This window comes from Rhinopithecus bieti, unplaced genomic scaffold (genome assembly GCF_001698545.2).
Source record: "Rhinopithecus bieti isolate Rb0 unplaced genomic scaffold, ASM169854v2 scaffold_8783, whole genome shotgun sequence".
In the NCBI taxonomy this organism is placed as follows: Eukaryota; Metazoa; Chordata; class Mammalia; order Primates; family Cercopithecidae; genus Rhinopithecus; species Rhinopithecus bieti.
The window spans coordinates 2,420,613-2,433,547 of record NW_016806197.1 but is presented as its reverse complement, the minus strand read 5'-3'; the positions used below and the strand labels follow the sequence as shown (position 1 = coordinate 2,433,547).

At 43.0% G+C, this 12,935-nt stretch overlaps 1 protein-coding gene and 1 pseudogene across 2 annotated transcripts in view; one reads left to right on the top strand and one right to left on the bottom strand.

Annotated features, from left to right (window-relative positions):
* Positions 1-733, bottom strand: LOC108531573 (60S ribosomal protein L15 pseudogene; annotated as a pseudogene). Its single transcript, XR_001886208.1, has one exon. The product of XR_001886208.1 is annotated as a 60S ribosomal protein L15 pseudogene (transcript).
* The window catches only part of UBE2H (ubiquitin conjugating enzyme E2 H), a 123,647-nt gene that overhangs the window by 104,264 nt on the left and 6,448 nt on the right, over positions 1-12,935 (top strand). The window contains exon 6 of the mRNA XM_017875046.1: positions 10,494-10,622. Coding sequence (XP_017730535.1) covers positions 10,494-10,622 — 129 coding nt within the window. The remainder of the gene's footprint in view (positions 1-10,493; positions 10,623-12,935) is intronic.

The window sequence follows — 12,935 nt, the reverse complement described above, 5'->3', positions numbered from 1 at the left end:
GTTAACACCATGATGGACAGGCTTGCCGTAAGTTGCACCCTTAGGAACTGGGCGTTTTCGGCCACCACGGCGAACACGAATCCTATATATGACGTAACCTTGCTTGGCCTTGTAGCCCAGTCGGCGCGCTTTATCAGGCCGGGTGGGGCGGGGAGCCCTGTGGAGAGCAGAGAGCTGGCGGTACTGCCAGCAGCGGACCCTCAGAAGAAAGCGCATGACATCAGACTGCTTCTTTCTCCATAGCTCCTGGATGTACTTGTATGCACCCATCTTGGCTTACCTGATGGCTGCCGCCAGACGGAAAGGCAGAGAATATTACTTTTAATCTCAAAACTGTTTCTTTGAAATCTGCCTGCCTATCTGATTGGTTTTATTGAAGTTTTCCTTGAGGGGCTGTTTGTCATCTTTTAGGGCCCTCTGTTTGCAAGGTTTTTTCAAAGATAACAACTGCTTGGTTGTGTGCAGTGTAGGACTCTTTATAGGTTTTTGACTACTCTTCCTTTCTTGTAGAATTTCACTGTCTTTTAATGTTTACAGACTGTAAGCAGGATAAAATTTTAAAATTCAACCATTATTAATATTGCTGCTTCGTAGGAGCTGGTAAAGGAGTGGAAGGTAAAGATCTATTAGTTATGGTGTCTAATACACCGTTGAGGAAAATCTGTTAACCCCAAATTATTAAGTACCTAAAGAAATCTGGAGATCTTAATTTATTTGCCCTATTTCAGGCCTTAGCAACAACAACAACAAAACTACCTAGTTTTGTACATATAGTAGATACCCACCGCCACCACCAAAAATAGTTGTTGAATGAACACGATGAAATTTTGTGGTTGGCTTTATTTTGAGCACATATTGTAAAATTCATGACTTGTGTGGCAGTTCATGACGAATTCAATACAGTTCCTAAAGTCAACCGATGGGATTTTGAAAGGTCAACAGCTGCTTTTCTCTAGTAGTCAAGGACGTGAATAACATGATCGAAATTCCCAGGAGTTTCAACTGTAATGACCAAAAGTGCAGGGAAGGAGATCTGTGTAAGTCACAGAATCATCAGTTCTAGACAACAATCAACTTATGATTTTTGTCCATCTTTTCCTCTAGGTGTGAACAGGATTTGTCTTCCTTTCCTTTCAGCCCTGTTCCTTAAAGAATTACAGAACAGATAAATACCTTGGACAGTAGTGACTATCCCTGTGATTTTCAGCTTGGAAAGCCAGGAGTCCTCCCCCAGAGGGGAGAGGGATGGTGAAAGAAGTTTGGATAGCATGCTTCTGGAGGGTGCAGAATTTTGATTGACAAATAATCATTGTACATATTCATGGGGTGTGTAGTGATATGTTTTTTGTTTTTGTTTGTTTGTTTGTGTTTTGTTTTTGTTTTCGTTTGAGACAGAGTCTCGCTCTGTCGCCCAGGCTGGGGTGTAGCAGCGTGATCTTGGCTCACCGCAGCCTCCACCTCCCGGGTTCAAGCAGCTCTCCAGGATGCAGAATTTTGATCGAGGGCAAGAGGAACTTATTGTTTGTGGGAAATGACCTACATGATTGTTTTAAGGAAACTTTCTCTGATTACAAAGGCGAGAGTACAGAACCTTGAAGGCCATTTAGTAGATGACTGCCCTGATCCAGGGCTGGAATGATATATTGGGCTTGACATAGTTACATGCCAGGGGAAATAGAAGAAAAACTAGAGACATTCCTGGGAAACTGAACACATGGAAGAAATGAAGAACATCTAGCCAGATTCCTTCCAGAGGCTTGGAGCCTGAGAGCAAGGGCGTTAGAGTCAACCTACTCCCTTCATTAGGTGAAGGGAATGGGTTTTCAGGAAAATAATCTTAGACATGTAAAGTTTGATAAGACTATAAGACTCATGAAGGACCAGTTTTATGGATTTGGTAGTTACCAACATAGACGACTTCTTTTTCTTTCTTTCTTCTTTATTTAAAGAGACTGGGCCTCAACTGGGCATGGTAGCTCACTCGTGTAATCCCAGCACTGGGAGGCCAAGGCTAAAAGATCACTTGAGCCTCAGAGTTTGGGACTAGCTTGGGCAACATAGAACTTGTCTCTGTGAAAAAAAAAAAAAAAAGAAAGAGAGAGACTGGGTCTTACTGTGTCATCCAGGCTGGAGTGCAGTGGTTGTGATCATAGCTCACTATAACTTCAAACTCCTGGGCTCTAGTGATCCTCCTTCCTTAGCCTTCTGAGTAACTGGGATTACAGCTGCAAGCCACCACACCCAGTAGACTTACTTCTTTAAAATTGTAGGATTGCCGGGCACAGTGGCTCACGCCTGTAATCCTAGCACTTTGGGAGTCTGAGGCGGACGGATCACCCTGAGATCAGGAGTTCGAGACCAGCCTAGCCAAAATGGCAAAACCCTGTCTTTACTAAAAATACAAAAAGTTAGCCAGACGTGGTGGCATGCACCTGTAATCCCAGCTACTCGGGAGGCTGAGGCGGGAGAATTGCTTGAACCCAAAAGGCAGAGGTTCCAGTGAACTTAGATTGCACCACTACACACCAGCCTGGGGCAATAGAGCAAGACTCCGTCTCAAAAAAAAAAAAAAAAAAAATTATAGGATGATGAGCTTCCCGGGGTAAGAGTGTACAAGGCTAATTCTTAAAATGCAAATACCACAGAATTTGAGCTGCTGTGCAGGATGCTGATGTCTTTCCAGATAAGTTTTTTATTATGTGTTTTTAACAAACAGGATATTGGGCTTCTGGGGGACAGATAGTAGAAGTAGAAAGGGGATGGGGTAGGTCGGTTTGAGAACAGAAGAATGGCTTTGATGGTTCTTGGCACGTGGCACCACTTGGTAGTTTTTGAGTTACAGCATTTATTTTTCAGTATTGAGTCCGAAAACAAATGAAGAATATTTAGGTAAAAGTCTCCAAAATGACTGCCTGTGTGCTAATTGTGGTTCCCAGTGAGGCAGAACATGTCAAGGTTTGGGTGTCCACAGGATTTTAACCTGAAGAAAGCAGTGTATGTTACAATTTTTTGGGGGGTGTTGGGTGTAGAGAGAGGTCCTTGTTTTGTCACCCAGGCTGGTATGCAGTGGCATCACAACATACTGCAGCCTCGACCCACCCACCCGCCGCTGACTTGAGCAATCCTCTCACCTCAGCAACTACTGAGCACCTACTCTCCTGAGTAGTTGGAACCACAGGCACATGCCACCATGCCCAATTATTGTTACTATTTATTTTATTTTATTTTTTGTAGAAACTGGATATCCCTATGTTGCCCAGGCTATTCTTGAACTCCTGGGCTCAGGCAGTCTTCCTGCCTTGGCCTTCAAAAGTGCTAGGATTACAGACATGAACCACCATGCCCAGCTTGAAATTTTCCATTTATTTCAAAGGAAATAGAGGAAAAAGAAATAACTTGTGGTCACTGGTTCATAAATAGCCAATAATAAAACATGAGATGTGTGATTCATCCCCTCTTGTGTTTTCTCCTTCAAGCCCTGCACCATCTCATTGTGAGTCACCTGGAGTAGGGCGATTTTACTTTAAGAGTTGGTACATTTTTTCAGTGTAACTCTTTTTAATTAATACATATTCTTTAAGGGATACAGGTAGCTGAAATGTCTACCCTTTGAGGATGTCATATTTGTATTAATAGTTTACTTCTCTGGTGCAATTTGAAGTATATCTTATAGTCACTTTTAGTAATGTATGTTACTTCCCTGTAAGGAATAGCAATGTTATACTTCTCCTTTTGCAGTGAAGAAGTTGAGATGTAGAAAGGAAGAGACCTGCCCAAGGTCTAAGAGCAAGTCAGTGGAAAGCCTGAAATTAGACTTGTGGTCTTTTAGATTTTTCATCTGTTGTTCACCACTGAGGAGCCAGCTTTCTATTTGCTGGAGACAGTTCAGCCTAATGGAATTTGCTCTGCCGGATGTCCACAGTATGTTAGGTGATGATTCTAACCATCCCCTAACACCCATTCTCCTCCAAAGTGGCCCTTTAGTCCCCCTCCAGAACAGATCTGCTTTTGACTGCCTGTGGTTTGGCACACCTCTGCCTAGAGGTAACAGTGGTAACAGCAGTGTGCAGAAAAGAGGGAAGGGTCAGGGAAGGTCACTAAACCAGAGTCGAGCCGTTAAATGCGAACATTTTCTTGCACAAAAGAACCTACAAGCAAATGGCCCTTTCCTTCCCATCTATTTGGGGATAGGGGATCATGGGCCAGGTAGTATTTCCTGACTGTGCATTTGCATACAGATGTCTGTATCACACGCGTACAGATCCCATCCAATCCTGAACCAGAAGCCCTGGGGTAGGTGTGAAGCTGCAACCCTAGGATGCTAAGCAAGTTTTTGGAAAAACTCCACAGGTAATTGTGATAGACAAGCAGGACCTAGACTTAGCCCAGAACCACTGCTCTAGAGTAAGTGATGCTGCTTTTGATGATAAGTTGTTATGATTTGGGAGTCTTATTCCATTGCCCAGGCTGGAGTGCAGTGGTGTAATCTCAGCTCACTACAACCTCTGCCTCCCAGGTTCAAGTGATTCTCCTGCCTCAGCCTCCCGAGTAGCTGGGATTACAGGTGCCCACCACCACATTTGGCTAATTTTTTGTATTTTTAGTAGAGACAGGGTTTCACCATGTTGGCCAGGCTGGTCTCAAACTCCTGACCTCAGGCAGTCCACCTGCCTCGGCCTCCCAAAGTGCTAGGATTACAGGCTTGAGCCACTGTGCCAAGCCTGTTTTTAAATATTAAATATGAATATAAATTATATGCCTAAACTGAGATATGAGTGTTATAATTTTAACATTAATATAAGATCAGACTGAAGAGTCAGTGCTAATGAACCACATTTTGGTTCTAATTGAGTTTAAGGCAAAAGTAAGGGCTGTTTGCTCATCATAAACCGTTTACTCAGGGATCTTGGGACTTGCTTTAGAAGTTAAGATAGCCGGAAATGGGGTCAGCTGACTGTACTCTACAGGTTTAGGTCAACTGTATTGGGCTCTCTTCCTTTTAAAGGAAGTTGAAGGTTAATGTTTTAGATAAAGATCTTTGAACTGACACATTTTATTATCACTATTATCGACACATTTTATCGTTTTATCTAACAAAATCTAGGGAAAAAAATGTTCTTTATTTTCTACAGATGAGTATCTTTATTTTATTATTGATTTATAGTTTTAGTCTTCTCTGCCAGTGTATTTATCTTTTATTATTATTATTATTTTATTTTTTATTTTTTTGAGACAGAGTCTCACTCTGTCGCCTGGGCTGGAGTGCAGTGGCCGGATCTCAGCTCACTGCAAGCTCTGCCTCCCAGGTTTACACCATTCTCCTGCCTCAGCCCCCCAAGTAGCTGGGACTACAGGCACCCGCCACCTCGCCCGGCTAGTTTTTTGTATTTTTTAGTAGAGACGGGGTTTCACCATGTTAGCCAGGATGGTCTCGATCTCCTGACCTCGCGATCCGCCCGTCTCGGCCTCCCAAAGTGCTGGGATTACAGGCTTGAGCCACCGCGCCCGGCCCAGTGTATTTATCTTGAAAGAAGACTATCTGCACATTTGAGAGCTGCTCCTTTCAGAAGCACCCTCAGGAGTAATCACTGTGTTAGCCACTAGCAGGAAAGCCTCATTGCTTTAAGATGGCCAGAGCCATCACATCCTGGCCTCCTGAAGTTGTCATCTTCACCCAAAACTAGGCCTCACGTGTTTCCTTTTCTGCTCTTCCGTTTTACAGGTGTAACTCAGCACATCTGTAAAATGGATCAAAAATGTTTTAACACAGGAAGACGGTAGATACAAGAAGGAAGAACCAATAATTAAGGGTTCTTTGTTTGGAACAAATTCATAGGCAAAGCCTTTTATTGGTAGCTTGAGGAAACTTAAAAGTAGTAGGAAAGGGTATAAAATCTCTTTCTGGGACACGCGAAGCTCCTAGTTTTGTAACATGTTATCTGTAATATTTCTCTAGCCCTGAAGCACTTCTGAACATTACTTCAGAACATAAAACCTATGCTTTGTTTTTAAAGGTTTTTGTTGTTATGTAATAGCATCCAGCTGCTAATCCTTTTGAGCAGCACGTGTAATAATAATATGGCAGGAGGAGCCTTCCGTTCACGGTGTGCGGGTGTCTGCGGGTTGCCTCCTGCGGTGAAGCAGTGTGGAAACAAGCACACCGCTTCTGTGAATAGCCACAGAAACGCCTGAACGTCCTTTGCTTAGCATCCTTCTTTGCACTTGTGAGGGATTCTTTGGGGAGGATGTGATCATCTCTGATCCATGGATTTAGCTTCCCTGCCAACGATGGTGTGCAATTTTTGACCCAGAGACACGGGGAGCTTGTGCCTTCGTAAAAGTTGAGGCAGTGTGTGTTTTATCCATTAGCAGAGGCAGCATAATGGATAAGCTCAGGTTTGAGTTCCAGATCCATACTTAAGCTCTGTGTGCCTCAGTTTCTCCATCTGTAAAATGGTACCTACCTCATTGACTGTAGTGAAATTAAGAGTGTATATGCAGAGCTTGGAAGAGTGCCTTGCTTGTAGTAAGCACTATGTAAGCATTAACCTGCCATTACTGTTCATGGGCCGGGCGCGGTGGCTCACGCCTGTAATTCCAGCACTTTGAGAGGCCGAGGTGGGCAGATCACGAGGTCAGGAGATTGAGACCATCCTGGCTAACATGATGAAACCCCATGTCTACTAAAAATACAAAAAAATTAGCCGGGTGTGGCGACGTGCACCTGTAGTCCTAGCTGCTGGGGAGATTGAGGCAGGAGAATGGTGTGAACCCGGGAGGCGGGGCTTCCAATGAGTGGAGATCTCACCACTGCACTCCAGCCTGGGTGACAGCAAGACTCCGTCTCAAAAAAAAAAAAAAAAATTACTGTTAATATAACTATTGTTTGACTCTTCCCTGTTCTGGGATCACATTCAATTGTAAAACTACTGTTTTTTGTTTTTGTTTTTGTTTTTTTGAGATGGAGTTTTGCTCTTGTTGCCCAGGCTGGAGTGCAGTGACACATATCTCGGCTCACTGGGTTCAAGAAATTCTCCTGGCTCAGCCTCCCAAGTAGCTGGGATTACAGGCACCCGCCACCACACCCAGCTAATTTTTGTATTTTTAGTAGAAACGAGATTTCACCATGTTGACCAGCCTGGTCTCAAACTCCTGACCTCAGGTGATCCACCCATCTCAGCTTCCCAAAGTGTCGGGATTACAATTGTGAGCCACTGTGTCTGGCCTATAAAACTTAATTTGCTTACCTTTTGGCATTTTCTACCACTGCCTTAATAACTCACCCACCCAAGGATAAAGATAAGAAAATAAAAACGTATTCAGACTTTTCATGTTTTATTGGATATTTCAAACATACACCAAAATAGAAAGGACATATTTACAGGAAAATGTTATTTTTATTTTATTTATTTATCTGAGACAGGGTTTCACTCACTCACCCAGGCTGGAGTACTGTGGTGCAATCTCGGCTCACTGCAACCTCCACCTCCCCAGGTTCAAGCAGTTCTTCTGCCTCAGCCTCCCAAGTAGCTGGGACTACAGGCGCGCGCCATCACGCCCAGCTAATTTTTGTGTTTTTTGGTAGGTATGGGGTTTCACCATGTTGGCCAGGCTGGTCTCGAACTCCTGGCCTTATGTGATCTACCCACCTTGGCCTCCCAAAGTTCTGGGATTGCAGGCGTGAGCCAAAAATGTTGATTTTTAAAGGCAAAAGAAATGTCATTTGAAATGTGAAAAGTAGAAGTTACACACCTATTGCCTTGACGTAGCTTTTTAAAATGTTCGTCTTATGCATACGCACTGTACATAGTTGTAATTCTAGAAAACATACCATTTTATGGCCTTTCTCTACCCAGCATTCAAGTATAAGCATTTTTTTCCATTTAAAACAAGTAGTTTTCAATGGTTTTGTATCATAATAATTGTTTCCCTTTTTAAAAAAAAATAAAACATCGGTGAAAATCTTACTGCAGATAGTTTGGGGGTTATCTAGGAAGGTGATTTTGTTTTGCTTTTTTGATTAAGAGTGTCAGCATTTCTTTCGTGGTACGTGAGAACCTTACTATAAAGTGGCTCTTTAGGACTGTTCTGAAGTCAGCCTTATGAAGGTGAAATAAACCCTGATGAAATCACCCCAAGTCTGTGGCTTTTGTTATAAGGCAGAGCTGCTCTGTGTCAATACCTGGTGTGTGAGAACAGGACGTGGTAGCTGTCATGGGGCCCTCTAGCCCATCATTCTCTAGACCTGCACTGTCCAATACGGGATCTACTAGCCATGTGTGGTTATTTAAATTTAATTAGAATTAAATAAACTGAAAATTAATTTCCTTATTCACACTGGCCATATTTTGAGTGCTCAGTAGCCACTTGTGGCTAGTGGCTATTGATTTAGATGGGGCACATATAAAACGTTTTTATCACTGCAGAAAGTTCGGTTGAGTAACACAGCTCTAGATTATTCTCTAACTGCTCAGCTTCTTAACCTTACAGTGATAAGAGCCACCTCTTATAGGTAAGATTTTCTAGAGCGAAGTTGGACAGACCTTGGGTACTTGTTTTTGTATATGTAGTTTTATAGGAATACAGCTACATTGATTTGTTGACCTGTACTCTGGCAGCTTTTGTGTTAACAGTGGCAGAGCTGAGTTTTGAATAGATACGACAGAGACCATATGTGGCCTGCAAAGCCCTAAAAGTATTTGACCCTTTACAAAAAGGTTTGCCTACCCCTTTTATCTAGATCTCAGAACTGATGACATTTTGGTCTAGATAATCGTTTGTTGTGGGACTGTCCTGTGCATTGTAGGTGTTTAGCAGTTTCCCTGGCCTTCACCCACCAGATGCCAGTAGTACCCCTTAGATATGACAACCAAAAATGTCTCTAGACATTGCCAAATTCCATGGGGAGCAAAATCACCCCGCCTGAGAACCACAGATCTCAAGCAGTGTGGCTTGGCGAAGCATTCTGTAATACTGCAGAGGAGCGCCCATTGTTAAAAGAAAAATTCGATGAAAGAGTTGACTAAATTAACGAATAGTTTTTTATGCTACTTAGTATACTTCAGCATTGTCTCCAGAAACAGGAATGTTTGATATAAAACATGACAAAGTCGCTGGAGTGGGGCAGAGTCATGGAAGCATTCTCATCTCCTTCTATTTCTCAGGGGTGCCACAGTTCACTGAGGAGCAGAGAGTGGAAGTTACAGCATCTCTGAGCTGTGGGGCATGTGGGTTGTGTTATATCCAGGTTCTCAGGGCCTGCTTTTCTAAAACGCTGGGTAACTGCGGGTGTTTGTCGTTTGCTAACTGTGTGTAGATATCATCTGTGTATGCCTGGCAAGAAAGGAATTAATAAATGTCACGTCTGCAATCCCAGCACTTGGGGAGGCTAAGATGGAAGGATCACTTGAGTCCAAGAGTTCAAGAGCAACCTGGGCAGCATAGGGAGACCCTGTCTCTATTAAGAAAAAAAAAAAAAATTTAGCTGGGCATGGTGGCACATGCCTATAGTCCAATTTCCTTGGAAGACTGAGGCTGGGAGGTTGGCTTGAGCCCAAGAGTTTGAAGTTGCAGTGAGGTATGATCACACCTGTGCATTCCAACTTGGGCAACAGAGTGAGATCCTCTCTCAAAAAAAACTTTTTTAAATAAATAAATGTAGTAGATTGGTGCTTATCTGTCTTATGAATATTTGTGGTTTTATGTGGTCCATATAATTCCTATCCTCATTACCCAGAATAGTTGAAAAATTGGTTGTATTTACCTCCGTTAGAAGTTGCAAGAATTGAATTAAATGTCAAGTCCTATAAAATTGTGTTCAAGGCTGAGCACAGTGGCTCACACCTGTAATCCCAGCACTTTGGAAGGCCGAGGCTGGCAGATCACTTGAGGTCAGGAGTTCAAGACCATCCTGGCCAACATGGTGAAACCCCATCTCTAATAAAAATACAAAAATTAGCCAGGCATGGTGGCAGGCGCCTGTAGTGCCAGCTACTTGGAAGGCTGAGGCAGGAGAATCGCTTGAACCTGGAGGCAGAGGTTGTAGTGAGCTGGGATTGCACCACTGCACTCTAGCCTGGGCAACAGAGCGGAAAAACCAAACCAAACCAAACCAAAAAAACTATCTTCAATTCTTTTAAGACCCAGCATTTGAATACCTTTCACAGTGGGGGGTTTTGTAAGCTGTAGAAAATGGCTGTGTGAAATAGCCATAGAAATAGAGTGAAATAGAATTGGGAAAATTGTCTTTCAAAGTGAGTATCAGGTATATATCTTTATCTCATTCTTCAAATTAAAATTAAAATTAAAAATTTTAGTTGGTATTGAAATGAATGTGTAATATTAGGTCACATGTACTAGAGCACACTTGTATGGAGAATCATCCCCATGTAGTTAAATATCTAAGAAGGTAAGCAGCTTGACTACTGAATGCAGGTGAATTTTAGGTGAACTTGTATTTCCTGTGCATGACATGTTTCTGTTTGGTTTTTCAGATCTTACCAATATATTTGAGTCCTTCCTGCCCCAGTTGTTGGCCTATCCTAACCCCATAGATCCTCTCAATGGTGATGCTGCAGCCATGTACCTCCACCGACCAGAAGAATACAAGCAGAAAATTAAAGGTAAGAGGGTGCGTAGTTTACCTGGAGACAAAAGAACTTAAATCTATTGGACTTCAGTCATTAAAAGTCCTTCTTAAATTACTTAGTTCCTAATACTTTTTCTCAGGCCTAAAAAGAGACAGCTGTGGGCTGAAGTAGCACTCACCAACCTCGGGTGGTAGTAGCACCAGTTTGCTCATCCTTTAGGATTTGGAATCCTATTTTCCCATTCTTGAAACAGTTTACATGCTGATGGGATGTGAGTTTGATTTAAATGAAGATAAGTTTGCGAAATAACATCCAGCTGGCCATGGTGGCTCACGCCTGTAATCCCAGCACTTTGGGAGGCCGAGGCGGGCGGATCACGAGGTCAGAAGGCCGAGACCAGCCTGGCCAACATGGTGAAACCCCATCTCTACTAAAAGTATGAAAATTAGCCGGGTGTGGTGGCATGCGCCTGTAGTCCCAGCAACTCGGGAGGCTGAGGCAGGAGAATTGCTTGAACCGGAAGGCAGAGGTTGCAGTGAGCCTAGACTGTACCATTGTACTCCAGCCTGGGTGACAGCAAGATTCTGTCTTTAAAAAAGAAAAAAAAAAATCCAAAGCTCCACCTGAGTTCACTGGATTGTCCATTTTACCTCTGTTACTTTTCATAGTGAAAAGTCTAGATACATGAAGCTCCACCAAGAAGCAAAGGAATTCAAAGTGTGTAATATACCTGCTGTTTTTAACCAATGGCAGGCATTAGTATCTAACCCGTTTTTCACATGATGGGCCCGTCTGCATAGCAGTCCAGAATGTTGGCTTCCTCAAAATGTGTGGCCTATCTGAGGTACATTTGCAAGAGGTGGCAGTAGAAGTAATTTACCAGAGCTTGAATGTGCAGGTCTTCACTCTGAAATGTGCAGGCATGAGGCAAACAGGGACTATTCATGAAACAATAGCTTTTCTTCTGTTTGTTTTCTAATTCTTCTTCCAAGGTCTTTATAGGGTATTGTTTGGAGCTTTTGTTGAGATAAAGCAGAAATAAATTTACTATAATTAAGTAGATCTCAAGTGCTTTGCAAATTAATATCTTATTTATGTAGCAAAATATATAGCTGAGCAAACATGTATTTGAAGAAAAAGGCAGTTTCAGCCAGATAAAGTGCTGTTATGAGACTATATTAAAACTTTGAAATAGGAATCACTTAGCAATGTCTGCAAACCACAGATATCTTGGAGCAGAGTATATTTCTCTAGTTCACATATGCATTCCGTCTCAACAATTTAGCAGTAGCCCTGTTTCAGTACATATCTGCTATAGTCTCATTTACAAAAAGAACCGAGCCTGCATTTATCTTAGAATGGCTCACTCCAGTGTACGGACCCCCAGCCTTAGGGAATGTTCACGTTGGCTATCATTTTGTCTTTCTTAGAAATCTGAGAAAATCATGGCCATCAGACTTGAGCTCACCCCCAGTTCCTACTGTACCTTGATGTCTTCTCCCCTCCCCCCTACATCTTTTCTTTGTTCCTGTGGGAAATAAGAGACACCCTTCCTCATTTCTCAAACTCACTCCGACCACCAACCCGTGATCTTGTTTTCCCAACCCCCGGCCCCTCCCAATGCAGTCTTCCTCCTGCACCCGCCAGAGGTCTCCCTGTTTCAGAAGCAGTGATCTGCTCCTGTGGGCTCCCTTAGGAGTCATGCTGTTTATTCCCTTCCATTTTCAAACTTGCATCCTCACCGTAAACTCCTCTCATTTTTTTCCCCTCCTCTGCTTAATCTGTGCCCTCATTTCTTCCCAATCCTTTGGGATTCTTCTCAGGTTCCATTTTGCTGGACCTCTCTGCAAGTGTTATATTTTACCCTCACCTTTCTGGAAAATTCTCATTCCGTTTCCTAAATGTAGTCATTCACTTAGGACTTGGTCCCAGGGCTCCGTCTCTTCCTCTCACCCCTGGGGAGCTGCTTCACCTCTCACAGCTTCAGTCAGTCTCCTCCAGGGAGATGATTTCTCAATGTGTGTGTCTAGGCCTGGCCTCTCTCCCAAGCTGCTGCTGGACATTTCCATTTGTGTGGCAGTCACCACCAACTCAACACACACCTAACACAGTCAGCGTTCATATTTAGTTGGCACTGTCTTATAGTGCATGTCTGCAAACGTGTTTAAATATTGGATAGCGCATAGCACTGGGCACCATTGGAGCTGTCTAAAGCTGTCACTTCCCTGCTCACAGCCCTTTGCTGGGTGACATCTTTGCCTGTCATTCAGGGCTCTCTGATACTGATACTGAGTGGAATCTACCTCTTTGCCTTTACTCCTTTTTTTTTTTTTTTTTTTTTTTGTT